Genomic DNA, 23,767 nt, shown 5'->3' with positions numbered 1-23,767 from the left:
ACACCTAATTATTTATTAAGACTATTTAAATTGAAGTTAATCAGTGTATGGATTGGTCTGTGTATTTTTCACTAAATTGTGTTTTGATCCTTTGGCATTGTTTTTAGAAACTGCCAATAAAGCACCTTTATTTATTTTCTTAAACATCTTTATATTTTTTTTTATTTCCTCAGATAAAGCAATCTTATTTTTTTCTTTGTATTTCTGATTTTCAGCCTCAGAAGAGTCACAAATGACGTCTAAGTCATTTGTGCCACTTTCTTCCGTCTGTCTTTCTGGCTCGCCTTAGCTGGAAACATTGCATGGGAAAGTTTCATATTGGCTGTCACCCCATGATGTCACAACAGTGAGGTATCAGCTGACTGACACACACCTCACATGACACCCATATCTGCTGAGGGACCTCTTTTATAGCTGCTCCCAGCCACTCCGGCTACTTGCTGAGGTTTAAGCACACTTATTTGACCAAAAGTCAGGATTAATAATAAAACATACGTAACTTTAATTAAATATGCCAAGAGTTTTTCTGCTAATTAAACAACAGTAACATTAAAGCTACTCTAAAAGCAGATTAGCAGTTTTCCAGGGGAGAATCTATTTAAAGTTCAGAAATGTTATACCTCTGTTAGAGATGGCGGCTGTGAGAACACTGCGTGTATTACGTGATCAGAAGCACCGCTCTATATTTATCAGATCATGGGGCTTGCCTTGTCGCATGCTCACATGCAAGAACACCTACCAGAGGACGTACAGTATGGTGCTGCAGAGACTTCCTTGACCTTCATCTCCTGTAGAGCAGGACAGCTTGAATCAGGACAGGTAGGAACCATGTTTGGATGTAAAAGTACAACAAAACAGCTAAAACACATAAACATTTGAATTCTATATGCTGTAATTTTAATATAAGTAAGTTGTAAGTTGTGGCATTTTAGTTTTATGATTTGCATTGCAATTTAAATTGTGGATTGAAAATGACGCGCACTTAAAATTCATATCCTTGGATTTTTCATAAGCAGCTTTATTAATGAGTTGATTTGAGATTAGAGTTTGCTAGTCATCCTGACAAGATCTGTAAATGTTAATATTACCTGATAACAAGGGTTTTACTTGACAGCTCTTTAAATTGATTTTGCAGGTTTTGTTGAAGTTGAAGCAAAATGGAAGAGTTTGAATACAGTGTGGAAATCTGTGACCGTGACTGGGAGCGCTTCTTTGCAGAGTGCGAGGAGTGTAATCTGCTTCCTCCATCGCTAGCAGGTCTCGAAGATTCGGGGATGAGTGACATTGATGACACGGGGTCTGTTCTTGCCATGAGGGCTCAGAGAGTCGATCTAACCGCAGGCTTTTCTGAGACTGACCGCCCTATCGATGGGGCGCCACACTGTGAGGGCTCTCCTGTGGAACACTACCTCAGCAAACACGGCATAGGAGGGATGGAGAGCGTCCTCTCGGGCAGCGAGGAGGATATCCACCTGCAGTCCGTCAATATGTTTTTTGAAAGGCTGAAAAGTCTGACAGAGCCTGAGCCAAGCCGAGTGAACTTTGGAAAAAACAGTGAGGCAATACAAGAGACGGAGCGGTGCAGCGAAGGGCAGCAGGCCAGTAGAGATGCACTGCCAAAAAACATCCAAAAGTTAAACTTTCTGCCTGCCAGGGGTGAAACAGCAGTTGGCAAAGAGAGCAAGAGGCCTGTCGACACCATCAGAAAGACAAACACACTGAGAAAAGTGCACTCTGACCCCAGCATTTCCTTGCAACATGCAGCCAGTAACTCAGTACTCCACACTAACAAATCAACTGAAACTGAGTTATTCATCAGAGAGGAAGCCTGCACAGAACCCAGAGTCAGCGACGTACAGCAGTGGAATCGTGACTCACTGTGCACGGCCGTCTGCTCAGTGACCACACCAAACAAGGTGCAGACATGCGCACTTCTACATGACTTTAAAGAGGAAGAATTGTTGAAACACCTCTGTAAAAAGTGTGCCACTGATTTAGCCAGTGATTTGGACATGGCAAATATTAAATGGCAGGAAGACCAAACTCCTATTGTTTCACAGTCAGACACAGCATGTTCAAACAAAGCAGTGATCCAAGAATCTCCGTCTGCTTCCATGAAGAGGAAGAGGAGAAAGAAGAGACGGCTCAGTGTGGAGCAAGGCGAAGGTGGGCACGGATACGAGAGGCAGGTTTTAGTCAAGCCGAGCGACTCGGAGGAGGAGCAGTGCCCGTCAAAAGCAGGAACAGGTCTCTGCTTTTCTGAGGATATCAAGTCGTTTTATTTAAACGAACCACAGAAAAATCTCACATCTCTTCTAACACCATATTCAATGACCAGCAGCAGTTTCCCGGTGATTATATCTTCTAATCCTCCATGTGATAGTCAGCACCAATATTTGTCAGAGAGTGTGGGCAGGCAGAGGAGGAGTACAGATACATCCGACAATAATTCAGCAAACAATAGCTCAGCGACCACACTGAGTCAAACTGATGACAGTGCAACGTCTGCACCAAACAGCAGTGCTACTGTGGCAACAAACTCAGAGGTTTGCAGCGAGTCGCAGGAAGAAAAATCAGCTGGACTGAAAATGTATCCTAAACTGCCAGTTTTAATGACAGTAGGTGAATATGGTAAACCAGACATGGGCAGAGAAAGTCAGAGCGGGGACATAAAAGTCGAGGGGCGTCACTCCGTCACTTCACCTGAAAATGAACAGAATCTCACATCTGCTGTAGAGGTCAAAGCAGTAACTCATAGTCTTTTATCGAGCTCAGAGTCAAATGCTACTTCTGTGGAAGTCGGCCAAAATGACAGACAACCCGCCGCTAAGTCAGTCCTGGCTGTGGAGGCTGGAAATTCTGGCGGGGACGAGCCCACACTGTGTCCCAGTGAGGCTGAGCCCCAACAACAGCTGGAAAAGGAGTTTCACAACACAGACCAATATAGCGGCACAATGGCAAACACCGACTATTCTCCACCTACAGCCTCGACTTTAAAAGGCTTGCTCACAAAACCTCTGCAATTAAAAACTTCTGCCTGCAAAGTTATCAGCGCTCAATTTACATCTGATAGTTTTAATCCCTCGCCCGATGAAAGCTTTCTGTCTAAAAGTTCACCCTGTATAGGTGTGAATACAGAGTGTCCTCTTGAGGTTCACACCTCACCCAAATTAGATATTTCAGAGAAAAGCACAGAAACACTAGCGGCATCACAGATAACAAGCAAGAGTCGAGCAGAAACCAAATCACCCGTGTCTGAAGATGTACTAACAAGTCTTTCAGATATCACAAATGTATCATCCTGCGGTACTCTGAACACAGAGTCACGGTCAAATGGAAATATCAGAGACATGCCAGCAAGTTTCTGTTCATCTGTCAGCGAGCAAGAGTCTGGAGGTCATGGAGGAAAAAAGGGGGACGAGAAATCTGGACTCAAGAGCCCAGACTCAGTGTGCGAGTTTTTGGGAAAAGCGGAAGATGCCATCTTGGTACCCGAAGCTGAATGTAAACCTGAACGGGTGCTGAATCCAGTGTTTGCTATGTCTTCCTTTTGGAGTGAGATGGAGAAGCTGACAATAAACGACATTCTGGGTTTGAGAATGATCAGCAAAGCTGCTCCACCCAGCTCCCTCCCACCGTTACAGGAAAACGAGGAGATGGCAGATTCAGGCTTTTTCACTCAAATAGACGAGTCCACACCCGAGCAAACGACCGAGGACGCCTCTGGTTTCCCCGATGCTGTAGAATCATGTTTTAATCCTAATAGCGCGGCCAATTTTTCCCCTTCACGAAGTGTTTTATGGGACAGTGAATCAGCCCACGTGAGCCGAAGTGCTGATATTTACCCTGAAAATGTGATGCTGACATCTGTGAGCGACACTTCTCGACCTTTCCTCTCAGAAAAGGCTGAAAAGTCCCTCCGAAAGATTTCCAAAAATATCAGCGTGCACAACTTACGTGCACTCGAGTCTGAGTCATTTAGCTACACGCAGAAATGTGAAACTTTACAAACAGTAGATGAAGGAGAATCTCAGAAAGCAGAGTATGTCTTGCCTAAGCAAGACAAAGGCACAGATCCTCTGCCTTCCTCTCTGACAGACAGTTACAGCATCTCTCTCATAGATATATTTCAGTACTTCTTTGGAGGGAAACAAACTGCTCCCAGCCAACCAGCTGCAGATAACTTAACCACCTTCTACGATGACGGGAATTCAGTCCCTGAAACGTATGATCATTTTTTCTCTGAGTTCGACACAGAAAACTTCTTCTATCCGCTCATCGCAACTGAAGATGAGACCAAAGACAAGCCAGTTCCTATCTTTTCCAGCTCTCGCTCAGCTAACAGAAAATTCCAGTTCCCGGAAGCTTATGATTATTTCTTTGCCTCATCATCCTCATCTGACGAGTCGGAATCCGATGAAGAGGATAACACCGGTCCTGTCAGGGTATTTACCAGGTTCAGCCGCAAGGCGAGCTCATCTCATATTTCTAAAGACATGTATGATGATTTCTTTGCAGAGAACAACCTCAGACAAAACTTCTTCTGGAAAACAACATTCTCCTTCAGGAACATAAATTTTTCAGCATCTACAGTCCAAAACCAGGCGTCGCACTCTCTGTCTCTCGTACCTGCGAGACAAAGGGGCGGTTCTCATGCAAGGACAGTTTCTTCTCTGAATGCACTGGGAAATGAAGACGTGATGTTTCCTGATCCACTGCTCTACCACTTTGAGGACAGGGTAGTCAGCCAACTAGCACAGCAGCCTTTCAGATACGAAGACCTGCAGACGGCCGTTTCAAATCCAAGTAAGTCCACTTTAACACAACGATGCACACAGTAACCGTGGAAATGCGTTAGGTTATGAGATTCATTGCAATGTGCAGTGGTCGAATCTTCAGTATGTATCCTGGATTTCAGACATAACAGTTTGGATTGGTTTGATTTAAAAAAGTAAAGAGATGAGATCTCAGTAGCATCTTCACTGAAATTCCAAGTAAATGATTCAATTTGCCTTTATTTTTTGTAAGAAGTTGAAAGGGAAAAAAGACAGAAAATGCATTTTCCCCTCATTCATTCTTTATATTCTCCCAGCTTAACCATCTGATTTTACAAACATGTCCACGTATCAGATAGGGGTCTAAATTTGTCATCGTTGCACAAAGCAGCACTCAGTTGCTTTCAAATCTTAAAATGACCTGTGATCAGAGATGGGCAGTAACGCGTTACTTGTAACGTGTTACTGTAATCCGATTACTTTTTTCAAGTAGCGAGTAAAGTAAGGGATTACTATTGCAAAAACAGTAAATAGATTACCGTTACTTTCCCGTAGGAACGCTGCGTTACTGCGTTACTAAAACCGTGATGTTTTTGGGAGAACGTCTCATGACAGTGATGTAAGCAAGTGTGACGTTCATGACAACAGCTGTGTGCAGATCAACAATGGATAATATATCGAGTGCGGGAGAGAGTATGAGCGTGCAGCGTTTAAAGCGTGGAAGTACTGACCTTACTTTGAGTTTGATTCCATAAAAAGTGACAAAAACATTAGCGTCTGCTGCGCGTAGGAAGAAAACTTCTTTTTACAGCGAAAAAAAACCCTAAACTTCCAAGCAAGCACCGAGTGCGCTATGACGTAATGGGAAACTCACAGAGAAACTCGCGGATTCTTCCACTGACCGCTGTGGCACACCTACACCAGGGTAAACCTCCGCCTACCCGCAGTCCTGCTTTACAGGTGAAAATAGAGCAAAAGGACCACTAGTCTTTGATTTTATTTATTTTCTGCTGTGTTTTACTTGCATCTACTTGAAAGAGTGAGTGTAAACACAAAATATATATATATATATTTTATGTGCTGGAATGTGTTTAAATATTAAACAAATTTCTTCCAGTCAGAGAATGTTGCATATAATTAAATTTTAAAGTTAAAAAATTAAAAGATTAAAACTAATAAAACAAGTTTAAAAAAGAGACTTTTCCATTTGATTACATTTTGTATGATGGATTATGCAGAAAAAGTAGAATTGGGCTGAAAGATCTGTTGCTTTATCACCTATTCAGGTTGTAAATCGTGTTTTTTAAAAGTAACTAAGTAACTAAGTAATTAATTACCTTTGAAAATAAGTAATCATTAAAGTAACGGGATTACTTTTTTGGGGAGGTAATCAGTAATTAGTTACTGATTACTTTTTTCAAGTAACTTGACCAACACTGCCTGTGATCAGCCAAAATCTCCTGAACGAGGCAGCAAACACAGCCCAGAGGAGGTGAATAGAGTCCAGTTGTCTTCTGAACACTTCACCTACAGTATGCTGGACCTGATATTGTTTTCCACTCCAGCCTCAATGGAAAAGTGAAAAAAATTCTGTATTACAGTATCTTAGAGTGACACACTTAAACTTAAAAAAGATGTTTCGAAGAGCAAGATGAAGACTGCTCTAACTGTATGAACCTGTCCAACAGATTGCATCTCTGTGAGGCCTCCAGACAAAAAACCAAAACTAATAGACTATTTTTCATTAAATCAGGTTTAGTTAAGCTCTTTTTTGTTTTCCTCACATGTGGACGACTGTAACGTTGGACATGTCCACTGCTCGGTCAGCTGTTACAGTCCTGACTGGGACAGATTCTCTTTCCTCAGCTGTCACACGATCCGTACTGGACTGCAGGCACGCAGGAGTGAAGCTAAGGGGAATGGTAGTGCGTGATAAGTTGACTTCACTCAATGAGCGTCATATCTGAGCTCTAAGCCGGCTGTAATTGTGTTTGGCTGTGAAGGAAATGAAATTACCTCATATTTATTCATGAGTCTTTATGTGTAAATCCCTCTCCTCCTCCAATGCATTTAATTAATATGCTATATGATATCTGAGCTCTTTTGCTTACCCATGAGGGTTATCTTTAAGGTCACAAATACTCACTAGATATATATATACTTATATACTCCTAGAAGTGAACTGTCTGCAGGTGTTTCGAGGTTTACTGGGGCACTGTGTGAGAGCAGAGGAAGGCCAAACTTGGTGGGATTTTATTTACAGCTGCAAAACACAAATGGATTTCTTTGTACATGGTTGTTCCATTCTTGTGTGTTGCATTTGCACGAACAGCTTACCCACTCAAAACATTTCTGTCTTTGAAGGGTTGGATGCCCCATTCCTGCCGCTCAAACAGTCAGACATGTGTCTGGTTTGCATTGCGTTTGCCTCGTGGGTGCTGAAGACTGCAAATCCTCAAGTCGGAGATGCTTGGAAGGCTGGTACGTGTGCAGCATCAGGGTGTTTAATACCACAGAAAATTTCCTTTTCCTGAAATTACAAAATGGTTCTTATTAAGTGACTGCGCTTCAAGTCCTGACACACTGAAACTTGGATTTTAGCAACAGGATTACTCACTTTTTCACTTGCATTTTCCACACAGTTCTGCTGGCCAATGTAAGTGCCCTGTCAGCCATTCGATACCTGCGTAAGTACGTCAAAGCGGAGGCGGCCGGCTGTGAAACGAAACTGCACCGCAGGGCGCTGCCTGCTCCTTCACCTCTCGGCCTCTAAATATGTCGAGGCTGAAGTGATCCATCTTTTCCAGAAAGTCCGCGGCGGATTGTTGAAACACGTTTGCACTGTGATTACTGATCTTACGTCTCACTGAGCTTTCCAGAGAAAGTGTTTATTTTAAGAGCAGTTATTTAACTTGAGTGAAACTTTAACATCCGAAAGTGTTCAGAAAAAAAATGAAACGACCAAAGGCAAGATGAGGCAAGCTCATCTGACTGAAAGAAGGCTTTAGAAAAATCAGATGCATAAGTATAACCATATCCAACTTCTTAATAGCAATGAACTGGTCTGCATTGGTGCATCATATCTTTATTCTCTTCCCCCTCCTGCCCCCCCCCCCCCCCCCCCCCTCTTTCTTAAATAGATAACTATCATATCTGATATCATATCTCACAGTACAATAATATTGAATGGGTTGCATTGTTGTATTTTGTCATGTTTCTCAGGTCTTTGTCTGAATTTCTACGAACATTATTGCTAAGGATTGTCTTATTGCATTGGAGTCACACTGGGTTAAATATGTACACTTGGGTTTTAAGGGGTATTTATTATTTTCTTCTTTTTTTTTGGGTTGTATGGAAGCCCCAAACGCAATTTCATTGTTCTTGACAATGACAATAAATAAATAAATACTAAAATACTAAATACTAAATACTATGTGTGAAGCAAGCTTGGAGGTGATGAGTGATAAGTGGATTAGTGTGAGAGACTGTAGAGATTCAGGAGAAATTTACACAAACTTGCTTCCATTACATGACTTTTGGTAGCAGATGCTTCTATTTAAATCAACCAAACTTTTAAAATATTCTTACTCACAGTTATTGTATTTTACAGATTTGCCACTGTAGCCGCTCCCATTCAGAAGCATAATTTATTTAAGGGGGACAGCATTCTGTGCCAGTATCAGTTATATGTATATTATATATTATGTGAATGGTATTTTATGTTAATGACAGAGATCTGTATACTGTTGTCATATGTTGCACTGAGCTGTGGATGTTGATGATAATGGCAGTGATGCCTTTCAGTTGAACTAAAGTAAACAGTGTAGGTTGTGTGCTGTGTGTGTTATTGAAAAAGCAGACGTGCACGCAAACCTTTCTAAACACTAGATGGCGACATAAACTCATGTAACTGGACGCAGCTGTGTGATTTACAATGTCTTTCTTCCCTAGAATAAACAAAATACTGCCGATAAATCAGTACAGAAATATAAGACTAAGCTTATATCACAATGTATTTTAATATACTGTTTAAATTTAAAGAGTTTAAAAGTTTGGTCAGTATTGTTGGTATTCAAAGAGCACTCTGTCAAGACGTTTTGTCCAGCAGGGGGCAACACTGGACCATAAACTCCAAGTGTTTCAAAGTTCTCTTGATTTTTCAAAGGAATCTTTTTGTTGTTGTTGTTTGTTGAGCCAGTTAACACTGACTTATGAATCATTTGAGCATGAAAAAGCTGCCTAATAGTGATGAATCACTGTTGTGTCTACGCGTGACAGACAACTTAGCAAATAGCTTTAAATTGTATCTTCAGGCACTTTGTTACTAGCAGAAATCTAGTTTCTCATAGCTTACAATCATTTTATTAATTGAATCCAGGAAAAATACTAAAGAAAAGACAGATATAAAATAGTATTTTTGCACCAACTAAGGTGGATTTTCATACAAAATACTGACTTTTAAAACTGGTTATAATTGTACAACTCTAACCCTGAAACTCTTGTTTTTAAATCATTTACTGTATTTCCGTGTATGCCTGCATGTTTCAGTCAATTGCACCACATTTTGCTACAAGATGTAAAGAAATTAGAGAGGTCACATGATTTTTCCAAAACACTGTACAATCTATTAATCACAGGTAAACTGTTGTTTATTATTTGCCTACATGGAAACTAAATGGTGTCTTACTAGACTTTGAAAGAGGCACCTGGTGAGCTAGTGTGTGCAGACTGCAGAAAACCTGTTTTACAACATAAGGTTTGCATAAAAAGACTTGTTTTATTCTTACACTGTTATTTTTCTCACGTTCTAATATAAACCAATCCTTCACCACTCACTATTAATTTTATTTAAAGCCAAGACACTTTGACAAATTATTACCTTTAAAGTGTTCCTATTACTATATGCAGAAGAGGACAAAACAGACACAATATACTGAAACTTTTAACACTTTTATTTCCAAATATAAATAAGCACCTCAAACAAAAATGAAAAAAAGCCACAGAGGTATCAGTACTGTGCACCTCTGATATTATTATTATTATTATTATTATTATTATTATTATTAAGTCAATATTAGTCAGTTACAGCCACATCTATTTGCCTTGACAGTATAGCACAATAAAATAAGAAGTGTACAAGATTTACAAAAATATACATATATTCTTTACTATAACAAGCCCTGATGGAATGCTTTAATAACATTACACATTACAGTATAATATGAAATGAACAGCCTGTTTGAAAAACCTATAAATATTTTTAAAAAGAAACTGGGTTTACTACAGATAAAACCAATGACAGTGCACTTACAGCATATAGCAGATTTAGAAAATATTATTCAAGCTACACAGTATATACAGCATCCTCTACTGTCTCCTTCCACAAATGCTACATATTAAACAGACAACTGAAGCCTTTGTTTGCCACCTCCATAACGTTTTGCTTCATCCCGTCATTCCTCTGCTCAACTGCCCGACGTCTAACAAAGCAGTTCCTGGGATTTGTTGGTTCCTACTGTACACAGTGGGACCAGCACGATGCTTGCTGTGCTTGCCGGCTTTTATTATCCCCCTGATAGAGATCTGTTGTTTGCACACGTCCAGACGAGCGCCGGGCCATCCTTTTTGTTTTATGACCATCTCTGTGGTGTTGCCATGGCACCAAGCCCTCTGGCCCCGAAGTCTAATCCTGTCCAGTCTGTTGAAATTCCAGCCGTTGGCTGGATCATTCCTGTATCACAGTCGAACTCCCAAATGTTGTCATAGTCTACTTCCTGGTCATCTGGTTCTGCGGGTTCGAGGTATGAATTGCGACCTATAAGAATTGAAGACGATTAACATACTTGTAGTTTCACACAGCAAAAAGCAAACCTCACCCTGTTTAAGTAAACTTGGAAACAGTCCCAAAGTAATTATGGTGTTATGTGCATTGTCCCAAAATATGGTCTTACTGTAAAAACCAGTAGAGCTGCATAATCCCTGCTGCACCACCTTCTCTTGTTATTTATGGTCAATAGTAAAAAACGTGCAGCCCGTCAAATAAAATCACCTGGTAAAATCATGTTTACTAGTTTATCTGGATAATCAGATAATCTGGACTGACCAGAGAAATCCTAGTCTTGTTTCATCAACGATAGCAGAGCCTGTGTGAGCAGTTGTGTGCTGTCAGTCACAGTGGGGTTATAAATCCAATCTGTTGAGCAGTGTTCTCTTACACTGAGCTTCACCCTGTTGGGACAACTGCACCAGCATATTTAGAGCGACACTAAGCTCTAATTCACTGCCACATTTGCACATTTCCTACACCTTCAAATCTGCAACCTTTAACCTTCCGTCTACCTGCTGACAGACCCGGGAGTTTAATCACACCAAAGTGCGCACAGTGTTGAATTTACAGTGTGGTTGGAGCGTGGCCAATGTTGTGTGTCCTTTTAGGCACACAGGCTCACAGTGCTGACTTTTATAGCTCAAACTTTGAGATTGGAGATTTCAAAGAGTCTCCATTGGTGGTGGGTCTCATTAGCAACAGGGATGAGACCGACTACAGAAGTGAGGTGAGACGCCTGGCCACGTGGTGTGCTGACAACAATCTCTCTCTGAATGTGGAGAAGACGAAGGAGATTGTTGTGGACTTCAGGAGAATGCACACCCAACATGCTCCTCTGACCATTGACGGAGCGTCTGTGGAGAGAGTGAGCAGCACCAAGTTCTTGGGTGTGCACATCACAGAGGATCTCTCCTGGACGTACAACACCACAGCACTGGCCAAGAAATCACAGCAGCGTCTCTTCTTTCTCCGCAAACTAAGAAGAGCAGGAGCTTCAGCCCCCATCATGTACACTTTCTACAGAGGCACCATCGAGAGCATCCTGTCGAGCTCCATCACTGTGTGGTTTGGAGCCTGCAATGCGTCCTGCCATAGAACCCTCCAACGCATAGTGAGAGCTGCAGAGAGGATCATTGGTGTCTCTCTCCCCTCCCTCCAGGACATTTACAGCACCCGTCTCACTAAAAAAGCCCTTTGCATAGCGGCTGATCCCACGCACCCAATGCAAAGCTTCTTCAAGCTGCTGCCGTCAGGGAGGAGACTGCGGAGTCTCCAGGCCAGGACCAGCAGACTGAAGGACAGCTTCATCCATCAGGCTGTCAGGAAGCTTAACTCCCTCCCGATTCTGCCCCCCTCTCCCCTCTTCTCCACCACGGTCTCACTGAACTCTGTCACACACACACACACACTCACTCTCTGACGCACTCACTGGCCTGCTCCAGTCACTTTGTGGAGCATTGGACTGCTTAAGCATTGGACCTCATAAGACTTTGCTGTTACACTATCTCTTACCGTACACTACTAAATCCCCATTTGCACTATTTGCCTATTTTGCACCACTATGCCTTCTTACTTGAATATTGTATATTGTATATTGCATAGCTTTTTTTTGTTATACGTAAAATTGTATTGTATTTATTTAAATTTTTACTTTTTAATTATTTTATTTGCATTTTTCTAATCACTAGGGTTTGAGAGTAACGCAATTTCTATTCTGTGTATGTCCTGTACATGTGGCAGAATTGACAAATAAAGCTGACTTGACTTGACTTGACTTGTTTCTCCACAAAGAAAAAAAGGGGCTCTGTATCTTTGTTCACAGGATGAAATGAAAACATTTCCTATCTGGGCTAGGAGCACAAAAATGACACGCAGGCGTTCTAAACATAAAAGGAATGTTTTATTTGGCTATTGATTGCATGCCTTTAATTCTTACCTGGTGAGTAACCATAATGCATCTGAGCAGGCTTTCTGGCAGAGCTCGACGGGTGAAGTATCTGTCAGCAGATGTGAAAACAGAGACAGTTACTTCCTGTGATCAGTTACAACAAACATCCTCATGGTTTCTTAAAAATGTGTGTTTCTTCTGAACCTGTTTAAATATCACCTGCAGCACACTTGCTGTGCTACCATACAGTTTATCATTTCACTCTGCACTACTGCATTCCAGAAACCGGAGTGTCCTGGGAGATGAGTATCTCTGTGCCTCTCACCTGCTCTTGCATTTGACCTGGCACAGGCAGCAGCTTTAGCCTCGACACAGCCTCTGCTCTCTGCTGCGCTTGGTTCTCAGGTGTGTCCATCTCCAGGTCCAGAGCGTGGCCCTGGGAGTTGGTCAGGACCAGGCTTCTCCTGCCGCGTCCACCCATAGGAGGGTCGTGGAGCTGGAAGGAGGAGGGCAGCATCTGGGGTTCCTGGTGGTGGTACTGCTGTTGATTCAGCTGTTGCCAGAGCCGCGGCTAAGAAACAAAGAAATAAGATGTGCATTTTTAGCACAAAAATTGCAACATTCCTCAGTTACAGTGGACAGTAAATGTATCCAATAAAATAAATGATGACTTCATAAAGAGGAATAGTGCAGTAAAACTGAATATTTTACTGCACTAGTAAATTAGGCCAAACTAAAATAATTAAATGACTGGTTGGCTAAATCACAATTTAAAACGTTTAAACTTCTATAGAAGATTTGACATGCTCTAAAAAAAGAGTTATCATATGACCAAATACTCATGTGTTTATGGGTGTTTGCACTGCTTGATATCAGACAGGCTGTGCAGGTGTAAATTGAACCTGTGGATCCAGTATCATTGGCCCACTTACCACTGGCCTGGCCTCTTCCAAGGAGTAGATTTCGGGGGTGCAGGGCTCATCGTAGAGAGGCGATAAGGGTTGTCGTGGGGCACACATATCCGAGTGGCGCTGGGAGATGTCAAGGGAGTACTTCAGGGATGTCTGAGGAGTGCTCCAGCTGTTAGACTGGAGAGGATTTAAACAGAGGCAGGAGTTAGCTTTACAGTAAGGAGAAATTTCCTTGCATTTGTAACAATAGACACAGGAAGTAGAAAAATCAACTAATCCACAATTAGTTGTAAGTGTTACAGTGTGATTGTGTCTTTGTGACTTATTCCAGATCTGCACCAGTGGAGCAGTAGAGTGCACCAGACTGGCTTAAGCTCTGTTTATAAACTCTAAGAGAGATCTCATTCCTTGCATCTTTGATTAAATTGATCTTTCAACCAGCCTAAGTGGCAGTGTTACTCCATTTGTTAACACCATATGCATGTCTCAGTCTATTGCCTGGTGTCTATTTAGGTTACTGCACACATGACACGTAAAATACGTCAGCGGTCTCAAAGGGAATATTCGGTTATCGAGTTAGACGCCAGACTGAATTACCTTGACAAGTGGAGCTTTCTCCAACCGCTGCGGGCTGGCCCGGTGCTGGGCAGAGTAGGGTATGCTGTAGAGCTGAGACAGCTTGGAGCTCTCTGCAGGCTGGAGGTAGGAGCTGTGCTGAGGGGATGAGTAGCGCACCGACAAAGGTCGTAGGTCACGCTCGGGCCTCGTGTGGGAAGATATGCTATTGCTTCTGCTGCCTAGCTGGGCAGTCTCAGTCGAAGAAGGACGGCTGGAACTGTACTGTAAGGACAACACACCCAAAGGACAAAAGTCAGCCAAGAACTGGAGCTTTAGATCACATGTGCCAGCACAGACTGTCTCTTTAGCTTCTGTTTGCTCGTGTTTTTAGCAAACAGTGTCATGTAAGTGTGAGAGAAAAATGTCTCTGTTTAATTTGTGCCTTAGATCTGAAGCTGAACACTAGCATCTGGGCGTGCAGCACGCTCTACTTTAGCTAATTGGATAGGCAGGCAGCTTACAGGACCCGCCCCCCCTTTCCTGGAGGAGTTTGGTCAAATGTCCTGATAATGCAGAATGATTAGGAAACTGCTGAAGCAGAAGCTAAAGGTCTCTTATGACTCCAAATCTATAGTTTTCGCAGATAGGCATCATTTCAGTGAAAATGACTTTGTTCTGTCTTTCCTTTTCTTTGCTGAAGGCCTGAGGATCAGCACCGGAGCCTTTGTAACAGGAGCACTTTGGTCTCTACACCTTGCTTAATAATTAACTTTGTGAAAGAAAGCATCTGGTTGCTCAGCTCCAACAAAACAAACACAGGCTTTTTTTTCACAACTCTGACCATATTTATATCTGTGCAAATATTGGTGCGTGCGATTAAGTCTATTAGATCACTTGAACACTCATGATTGAGAAGTAGCACACAGCCGACTTACACAACGAGGCTCGGAGTACCCAGGGGTGAGAGGGTTCTCGTCAAGAATTGGGAACTGAAGGTTTCGGGATCCTCGTCCACTTGGGGGCTGGCTAGACTTAACAGACTCCATTCTTCCTTGGCTGTGTCCACTCCACCTGTCAAACTGAGGGGCCTGGAGATTAAAGGGCACAAAGCACGCATTAAATATGTAAAGCAAGCGACTGTGAATAAATCTTTCAGACTTTGGTCATGTCTAGACCTACAGTAAATTGTTAAATTGGTAACACAGTAGCAAAAATAGAGGAAGTCAAGTATATAATCATGCTGAGTGTTAGTTTACAAAAGAGGCAAGGCCAGACTCATACTTTAATTCACTCCACCCATATTTTCACAAGAGATAGCTCTCTTAATAGCAGCTGTGGTCAGTTTAATTATGTTTGTCCCCTGAAAGCAAGGAAAGCAGGCCTCACCTCTGTCTTCGTCGGGGTGTAGATGATGTCATAGACGGGAGGCGGGGGGCTGAGAACAGGCACGTCAGCAGCTTTGAACTGCTGGATCCAGTCGCAGAACTCGGTCCTGTCCAGACAGGACACCACTATGGGGTTGATCATCTTGCCTGGGAAGAGAGGAGGGGAGGACAAAGCCTGTCATTCGGTCCACTTGCTCACTGGAATGTGCTATAGCAAGATTGTCATTCAGCAGGGATAAAACCAGCTCATTCATATGGGGGGGGGGGTTACACTCTGTGACGCTAGCAGATTCATGGAAAAGGGCACTTAGCACAAAAACATGCATAAGAATGCAGGCTCATTAAAATCTCTTTAACATGGATATGACTAAAGAGCAGTGTTTACCTTCAATCATGAAGGTGTTGGGCTTGACGTCTTGACAGGGCGTGGTCACTGTAATCATGTTGAGCGGAAGTTTTCCCTGCAATTGTATAGCAACAGGTTAACACAACTTTCTCGTGCACACTCTTAATATGTCGGATGCATTTAGCCTGTGACTCATTTGAACATCAGAAAGGGGTCAACCTCACCTTATAGAAGAGCCCGTCGTTCTCCTCTGATAGGATGATCAGGGTCGATGGGTACATCACCAGCAGCCTGTCATTCTGCTCCTGAGGACAGAGAGATTTATGAAGCGTGTGGTTTTCTTTTGCTGAGAATTTATATTATTTTTCAACCAGAAGCAACATTTTTGCATAGTTTCCCAATTTTGTATATCTTGTTTACATATTTTACCATGTGTGCCTTTCACTTGATTTGTATGTATGCCTCCTGTTTGTATATATTTCCCCTGTGTACTGTTTATTCCTGGTGTTTTAATATTTACATTTTATTCCTGCACTTGATTGTTGGGTTTTCTCTGTATTGTTCTCCATTGGGTCTTTTACCTTACTTCTGAAGGTAAGAAGGCAAGCCCTGATAACTCAAGCAGTGATAAGATACGAATAACCTCCGGTGCAAACACAACCATAAGACCTGTGCGAACGTTAACAAAACCAGCGACATTATCTTTTAATACGGCGCTGTGAGAGGTACACTTTAAATCTCAGTAGGATCTCCACTCAGAACCAGTTAGTGGGGGGATTTAAAGGTGCGGCAGAGGGACGGTTTATGTTTCCACTCTCTCTCTCACTCTCTCTCTCTCTCGGAGGGCGTGTCTGGATAGACAGCTGACATTCCAGCTGTGAGGTGAGTCGAGTCACTGCGTGAGCCCAGCAAATGCCTCTCACACACCCAGGCCCTAAATCTCAAGCACTTCAATGGGACTGCCGATTTTTTTCCCACAGAAAATAAACTGCAGAGATCCACGCAAGTTGTGTCATGACTACTGTTTTTTTTTTTATTGGCTGCTAAACGAAGCCCTGTTTGCGGTACTTTTTTTTTGTCTTCTTGTATGTTTTTCAGGAGCAACCAGGTTGCAGGTGTCTCGCACTGCTGGTGCACCATGACAGGAAACAAAAAGGAGCTGAAGGACATTATATACACATATAGACTCCACCCTTTTCATTCACTCCTTACATTTTGTTGAGCTGATGTTTGTGTTTGTGTTGCGCAATGTGAAAACTATGTGAGTCACCTAGATTAAGGGCTGATGTTATCCTGACTATAATCATGGGAAAAATTCTCAGAGTTTGAAAACATGAATGTATCATTTGTTACCGTCTGTACAGTATTAGGCAAGTGACCCATAGCAGTGATTCAGTCTTGATAAGAAGCAGAGGTGACGTACCAGGCAGGGCAGGTGCTGCAGTCGCACCTTAGTGACATAGGTGATGGTGCCCAGGCTGTCTCGCTGTGAGCCTTCCCACTCGTGGATTGGCTCTCTGTTGATGGAATTTCTCAGCTCCTCTCTTCCCTCGAGAGAGTTGTCCTTGTTGAGCTACACGAGTGAGTAAACAAGAGATGAGTTAGGTGAGTCGGATCATCACCTGAGTAAATATAAGAAAAGCTCGGCTTTTCCTGAAACATAATCGTGTTCGTCTGCCTTCCTTCCCCGGCTTGTACGCCAACACCGTTTTAAAGAACTCATGACTCTGTTTCTTTTCTCTTTTTTTTCGTGATACATCCACATTCACGTGTTTTATCAACTAATTCCCCACCTGTGGGTGTAGAGTCAGCACTTTACCCCTGCACAGATGTGAGGGTTAGTTTGATGTAGGCCATGATGCGGTCAAGGCCACTCCCTAGTATCGAAGCCTCAGGGAGAGCCAGCAGTGAGTGACCCACTTGACTCACCTACATCTACACGCACGCACCCATCCTGTTTTATGAGCCAGGACTGAAGCCAAAGTATTTTCTGGCTAATTCAATGTGTGACTTAAGAACACACACACACATACAGAGGCCAAAAAACCACAGGCGAGGCTGATGAACTTACTCTCACTCTAGTGTAGTTTTCTGGTGACGTTGCATTTCCTCCATTAGCTTCAATGTTTTCTCTGAGCAGCCCAAACCACATGTCCATTTCTTCTTGGTTGGCGAAGTAGACGATGATGGGATTCAAGCTGACGCCTGCAGGATGTAAAAGGTCACAGGTCAAAAATGTAAACCGCTTCCTCTTTCTAAGCCCTTTTTTTTTTATCTCACAGTGGCAGATTATTCATGTCCACAGTCTGCCTGCTTTGATGTTGTGAGGCGTTATGCAATAAGGGCCATAAATGTGAACACATGTTCAGGACAGTCAACCACATGTAAGACCTATGTTGGAAAAACCCCTCTGACCTGCTGTGTTTGGTATTTAAGGATTGTAGGAGATTTTCCTTCCCACACAGTGCTTATCCAGAAGGAATGAACAGGACCTGGGATGAATAGATCTGGAATCTCCCTCTACCTATCAGTCCCACACATACCACAGATAACCAGCACAGATAGGTAGTCTATTTCATTCCCGTCCACTGGCTTTTTACTGTAATCGTCTGGAACCGTGAACCTGTTGACTGCTCCCTTAATAAGCAGCTCGTCTGGAGTCTTGTGTTGACTTTCTTTTCACTGCAGGTCTTAATTTTAGACCGTGACCACAGCACTCCCTAAAACTTAAAGTTATCTTTTTCACTCCCTCAAATCTTTCCTCTTTTTTTTTTAAGTTCAAGCAACGCAAACATTACGAAAACGTCTCTCCCGGCTTTCAGTCAGTCAGGTCATTGACTGTTGTTGAAAATGTGCCACAATAAACATCTTGTGTTCACAGCTACATGTGTAAAAGCTTCCAGGAATTTTTACACATCCTCTTGTGTTGCTTTTGCACAGTCACCCCTCTAAGTCATCGACAGCGCATTTTCGACTCAGTGAGAGGAAGACGTCGGCCTCCCTCAGAGAACCGATGTACATCAGCTCTCCCTTTTTGACTCAGAACTTCCTCATGCTTCCTCCAAATGTTTCCGGGCAGCTGTGCCCTGGGGAAGGTTAACGAAGTTTAAAACCAACCAATAAAAAACAACAGTGTTGAATAACAGGCTTGATCTGGGAAATTGCAAAACCAAAAGCGTGAAAGAGCAACACCGGAGAATGTCAATATTCTGGCAGCAGATATAAAAGTCCAGTCCACTTCTCTCGTTTTTATTTCCTGTGCTATTACAAAAGCTACGTAGCCACAACAGCTTTTTGTGATTTTAATTTAAGAAACTTTCGGATACTTTTTTTTTTCTTGCCCATTCAAAGTTCAAAAGCTAAGTGGCATTTCAGCAAGCCTTAACCTGAGCAGTTTTTGGAAAGTGGCACCATAGATTATAGGCGGTGACAAGGTTAAGAGCGGTAGCTGGGCTTTTCTGCTCAACAGCTGGGCCGGCTGAAGTGCACCTGTTGTCTAACAAGCAGGGTATTTAAGGCCAGTTTGGCCCTCCCTGACCGAAGGCGGAGGGGGCTCAGCTCTGGTTCATCTCGGTTTTGAGAGGAGGTGAAGAGGTGAGAGGGATTGCGGGACCTTTGAATCCCCAGAATGTGATAACAGTGGAAATGCTGCAGTCTGGAAATAGTGGGGGGTTTTCTTTTCTAAAGAGAGGAGAATTTTTACTTTGATCTATAACTGATGAGGCGGTTCGACACAGCTGACCACACAACAGAAGATTAAAACAATAAATAAAAATTGTGTCAGTCTGTCTCATCATCAAAAAGAGCTATCCACAGCTCTACGTCATACATTTTCAGTCTAAGTGATCAATTACCTAAATTCCACAAAGCCAAAGAAACAAAACAGCATTATTGGATACCACGGCACAATGCCAGCAACCACTTGTGTCCTTTCTACTGAAGTCAAACATACCATTTATTTGAAAGGCGAATTCCTGGGGTTGGCTGTGATTGCAGTTCTGCTGCAGGCTGCAGATAGTGAGCTCTTTCAACGGAAGAGTCCCCTGCACATAAACAGTAAAACAACTTCAGTCATGGCGCTTTTCACTCATTTCACTTTGCAACTTGTTCTCTAATGTGTGCCTTTCTCTTATTTTTATAGCATATATTTCTTTCGTTTTGTGTTTATTCCTGCTGTGTACTATTGATATTGACCCACAATTTCGTTGTGCATGCACAATGACACTAAAGAGCTATTCTATTCTCTTCACTTGCACACAAACATTCATAAACTACAAACCGTTCACTGCATCATCATCAGAGCTGCTATATGATCTGTTTGAGCCATCTGTTCAGCTCTAGTTCTTAACCAAAAATTATTCACCATGACAGTGAGGTCAGTCTTGGAAGCCAATGATGTATTCATGTCTGACTTCCATTTTCCGTCCTCTATAAGCCTGACTAATACTGCACACAGGTGCTTAGCTGTCTCTTTTAGAGAAGGGGTTTAATTGGCGGTAGCTACTGATGATTAATGGCTGCTCACGTTTTATGAGGCAGGTGAAGACACGTAATCATACCTTCTGTTTACCAACAAAGTGCTGGTTGACAGGGGGATCTATGTCAGAGCGTATGATGAAATGACAATCTTTTTTTTTTTTTACATCTAACCTGAAATCGTGAGGATTTAAAGGAAGGGATTGTTGATAATGTTGCTTGAATTTTGAAAACTCACCTGGTATGTCAGTCCGGTTGTGTTGTTGGAAACAAAATGAAGGTGTGTCTGGAACAGATCCAGGTAGCAGTCGTGTATATCCTGAAGAGACAGTAAGAGAAGATGAGCCAAATGTGCCGTGTAGTAAAATCTATCCCACCTGTGAGGATTACTGTTCTGCATTAAAACTGCAATCTCCGGTTGCAGGTAAATGAAGCTGTGTATGCATAAAGGCCCGTGCGGAGGCGCACGTTATTACTGTTTATTTTGTATCACACCATCTTACTCAAGCGTTTTCCTCTGATTCACTGAGTGCCCACCGTCTTGTTACAGTATTATTTTGCTCTTTACTGCACAGTATGTTCTTTTCCCACCGTGACGTCATTCCTTCAATTAATTTTTTTTACGCTTATTGACAGAGCTGTTGTGTCACAACTTTGACAAATTGCAGTTCCCACCAGCAAGTCCTCTATCTGTGCCTGGGATCAGACACACTCTCTCTGTACCCTGAGGTTTTCTCATGAAGCTGTTGCACAACCACAGCCTATGCAAGCATGTCCAAACACAGGCTGCGGTTCTCTTTTTGGAAAACGTATTGGATCTTTCGCAGCCAACCAGTGCGTCAAAGCCGGCAGCGAGTTTCATTGTGTTTGGTGGCTGCAGCCACATCCTGTTAATCTCCACCTGTTTTGTTTTTTTGTTTTTTCGGCTTCTGACACTCACTGGGTTCGCACAGGGATGACTGGCATGATGTGTCACCATAGGCTTGGCCATTGTTGGACATGACTTTAACCGCAACGAGGTAGTTGCAGTATAATCTTTGTTTTCTTTTACAGCTGTGTTCCTGACATTGCGACACATGGTCATTAAAAAAAAAAAAAGGTGCTTTGCTGCGCTCACCTGACAGTGGAGGAAGCGGAAACGAACTTTGGAGCTGTGAATCATCCGTCCATAATTCTTCACATTGATGCTGCTCTTCTTCCAGCCGCTGATCGGGTCGTAAGCAAACGGAGGATCCCATTTGATGTTTTCTATCGTCTGCAGATCTTTAGGGGACATTTCCTGCAACCAACAAGTCACAATATTAGTTCGGGCATGTCAGCAGTAAAGCAGTCAGACCTGAATTTAAAGTCAGAAAGATTGGCACAGGGCTTGAAAACCACAGCCGAGCAGTTCTGTTTGGCATGTAGATGAATGACGTTATGTTTTCAGAGCTGATGGAGGTACGTACCTTCCTCGGGGTGACAGTGCAGAGGATATTTATGATGCTGTTGGACTTCTCCTGTCCCTCCTGGGGATTATACTTGCGAAACAAGCGACTGCTGTCATGAGAAAGGAAAACTATGTGTTAATACTCACTCTCCAGTGTTTACCGCCTAATCCATGTTTAGCTGTTTGGTTTATTTCCCAATCAACTTCACGCCTATAAGGATTCCAATATAGTCTCCTATGTACAGTTAGTGAAATAACCTAAATCTAATGTTTGTTATAGCAAAGCTTTTCCTTCCAAAGTCACACTTTAGTTTAAATCACGTTGTCTGTCTCCTAAATCAATCAGCATCCACATGCCTGGCTCCCACTCTGTCAGTGCCAGCCCTTTAAATGATAAGAACAACTGAGTCTTGTGTTTGTGATAGCGAGGATATCCACAGGGAAAAATCAGCATTCAATGTCTCTCTTTGTTTTGCATGACCCTCATCTATTACCATTTGTGTCACATCTTCACGAGGAAGCTCCCACACTGCAAAGATAAGGCTTTAGAGACTGCTTTTACAGCTTCCGCTTGTAGTTTATCTGCTTATCTGTACATATGTGTGCCAGTGTCCTCAGTTTAACAACGCAGGCTTTTGTTTTTATGCTGGGAATCAAGGGTTGTCCGTCCAGGACGTCCATGTGCAGAATTAATTATTTATTAGTGCCTATTGAACAATAAAAAAATAAAACTTTCTAAAATGCATTTATGCGCAGTGAATAAATATAATGGTCCTACATTGTGATGTAATCTGCATCTGCAAGGTGGCAGAGGAATGTGTTGTAGATAATAGACAGGTAGTGGATTTGCACACCCAACATTCTCCAAGTCACTGCTGTGGCATTCAGCACCATTCACTCCCCTTTTCTTCAGGGAATACCTGAGCCTGGCCTGATTCTCCAACACAAAGAGGTTGTACGGTAACAGAAAAATGGAACACTGACTGTATTGTTCATCCTGATCCAGTGATCCTGCCTGGAAGGTGTATCACTGTCCAAGTTTGAGCCGCTGAGCTTTTAAAACCAACGGTCTTTTTAGGGTCGCAATGCTCATCTTTTTATTTAAAAAAAACTTTAAAGCTACATGAGATGTTTAACCAAACTACATCCTGAATCGTTAGTCAGAAGATGAAGAATAGAAGCAGTGGTGAATTAGAACCAGATGTGATGGTCTAGCAAGGCTGAATCAAGGGTAACATGCCCAGGCATATAATCCTGGGGGATTAAAAGAAAACCAGGTAGAAAACCAAGTGTAAGCCAGCAATCTCCATAGTCACGTAGTCATGTACTAACTTAGCAGACTAAACCTTATCATTTAAGAATAACAGCTCAAAATTAATCACGTTAATACTCAAGTCTGGATTGGTTTTTGTGTGTGTGTTCATCTTTTGGAGGGAAAACAGAGTAATCGACAGCTGGCAGATCATCTTCACAGAGATGCAAAGAGGAGGCAAATGGTAACTGGATCATTGACACCGTTGGCCAGACGGACAGGCTGCTCAGGCACGACTCCGGGACTATTCTGTATTATGATCCTGAACCTGGCCCCACAAAATGCACAACCTCTGTGTAACCCCACTTCTCAAACCCTCAAGAAATACCAAGAATACCTTCCGGGTGAAAGCCAGTGTCTAAAATAACAATCTGCTGTCAAGGGCATGACTCTGTTTACACACCGACACAAGTACAGTATGAACACCCGGAGAGATTGAATAGTTCTTACCTGTTTCTGCGTATGAAACTCTTGCTGGAGAATCTGAAGTTGTGCTGGGGGACACATGACATACTGCTCCCCATGCTGCTTTCCTGTGTCGGGCTCTGCGCCTCTGTGTAGATACGCTGTAAACTCCCTGTGTGATGGATGAGTCTAATCCAGACGTGTGGTGCGCTCACTGCTGAAGTCAGACTTGTACTGAGGCAGAAGTAGGGAGGGTGAAGAGTCACTACTGTGTGTGAGTAAAAGGGGGTGGAGTTTGGGGCTGTGTCACAACAGGTTGTGTGTGTGTGTGTGTGTGTGTGTGTGTGTGTGTGTGTGTGTGTGTGTGTGCGTGCGTGCGTGCGTGCGTGCGTGCGCGCTCGGTGAATAAGGACACACACTCCCCTGACCTGCCCTGTCTGCTAAATCAATCCCGA

At 42.7% G+C, this 23,767-nt stretch overlaps 2 protein-coding genes across 2 annotated transcripts; one reads left to right on the top strand and one right to left on the bottom strand.

The window, feature by feature from the left end:
* Positions 1–570: 570 nt before the first annotated feature.
* On the top strand, positions 571–8,608 carry perm1a (PPARGC1 and ESRR induced regulator, muscle 1a). Its single transcript, XM_085443055.1, has 4 exons — positions 571–819; positions 1,136–4,806; positions 7,140–7,256; positions 7,418–8,608. Exons 2-4 carry the CDS (start codon positions 1,158–1,160, stop codon positions 7,546–7,548), a joined length of 3,897 nt encoding a protein of 1,298 aa, XP_085299181.1. The 5' UTR covers positions 571–819; positions 1,136–1,157; the 3' UTR covers positions 7,549–8,608.
* A 1,098-nt stretch (positions 8,609–9,706) lies between these two features.
* Positions 9,707–23,535, bottom strand: plekhn1 (pleckstrin homology domain containing N1). The gene is made up of 16 exons (XM_085443056.1): positions 23,358–23,535; positions 21,615–21,705; positions 21,284–21,445; positions 20,405–20,485; positions 19,643–19,733; positions 17,762–17,895; positions 17,114–17,263; positions 15,915–15,995; positions 15,730–15,805; positions 15,346–15,491; positions 14,895–15,047; positions 13,999–14,241; positions 13,423–13,578; positions 12,816–13,061; positions 12,539–12,599; positions 9,707–10,590 (listed from the first exon to the last, which is right to left on the bottom strand). Exons 1-16 carry the CDS (start codon positions 23,429–23,431, stop codon positions 10,406–10,408), a joined length of 2,130 nt encoding a protein of 709 aa, XP_085299182.1. The 5' UTR covers positions 23,432–23,535; the 3' UTR covers positions 9,707–10,405.
* Between the last annotated feature and the right edge of the window lie 232 nt (positions 23,536–23,767).

Source organism: Copadichromis virginalis, linkage group LG20 (assembly GCF_057382275.1).
Source record: "Copadichromis virginalis isolate Kocher_CV1m ecotype Utaka linkage group LG20, C_Virginalis_male_GT1.1, whole genome shotgun sequence".
NCBI lineage: Eukaryota > Metazoa > Chordata > Actinopteri > Cichliformes > Cichlidae > Copadichromis > Copadichromis virginalis.
Note: the sequence above shows the minus strand (reverse complement) of the source record. Positions and strands in the feature narration are given on the sequence as shown.

What these genes read in the sequence shown, in the direction of transcription:
- perm1a (XM_085443055.1), top strand. Translation starts at nt 1,158, where the DNA reads ATGGAAGAGTTTGAATACAGTGTGGAAATCTGTGACCGTGACTGGGAG. An exon ending in GACGGCCGTTTCAAATCCAA is followed by an intron (nt 4,807 to 7,139) that starts GTAAGTCCACTT and finishes CTGTCTTTGAAG; the next exon opens with GGTTGGATGCCCCATTCCTG. An exon ending in CGGAGATGCTTGGAAGGCTG is followed by an intron (nt 7,257 to 7,417) that starts GTACGTGTGCAG and finishes TTTTCCACACAG; the next exon opens with TTCTGCTGGCCAATGTAAGT.
- plekhn1 (XM_085443056.1), bottom strand. Translation starts at nt 23,431, where the DNA reads ATGGGGAGCAGTATGTCATGTGTCCCCCAGCACAACTTCAGATTCTCC. An exon ending in TCCGCTTCCTCCACTGTCAG is followed by an intron (nt 20,486 to 21,283) that starts GTGAGCGCAGCA and finishes CTGTCTCTTCAG; the next exon opens with GATATACACGACTGCTACCT. An exon ending in ACGACGGGCTCTTCTATAAG is followed by an intron (nt 15,806 to 15,914) that starts GTGAGGTTGACC and finishes ATACAATTGCAG; the next exon opens with GGAAAACTTCCGCTCAACAT.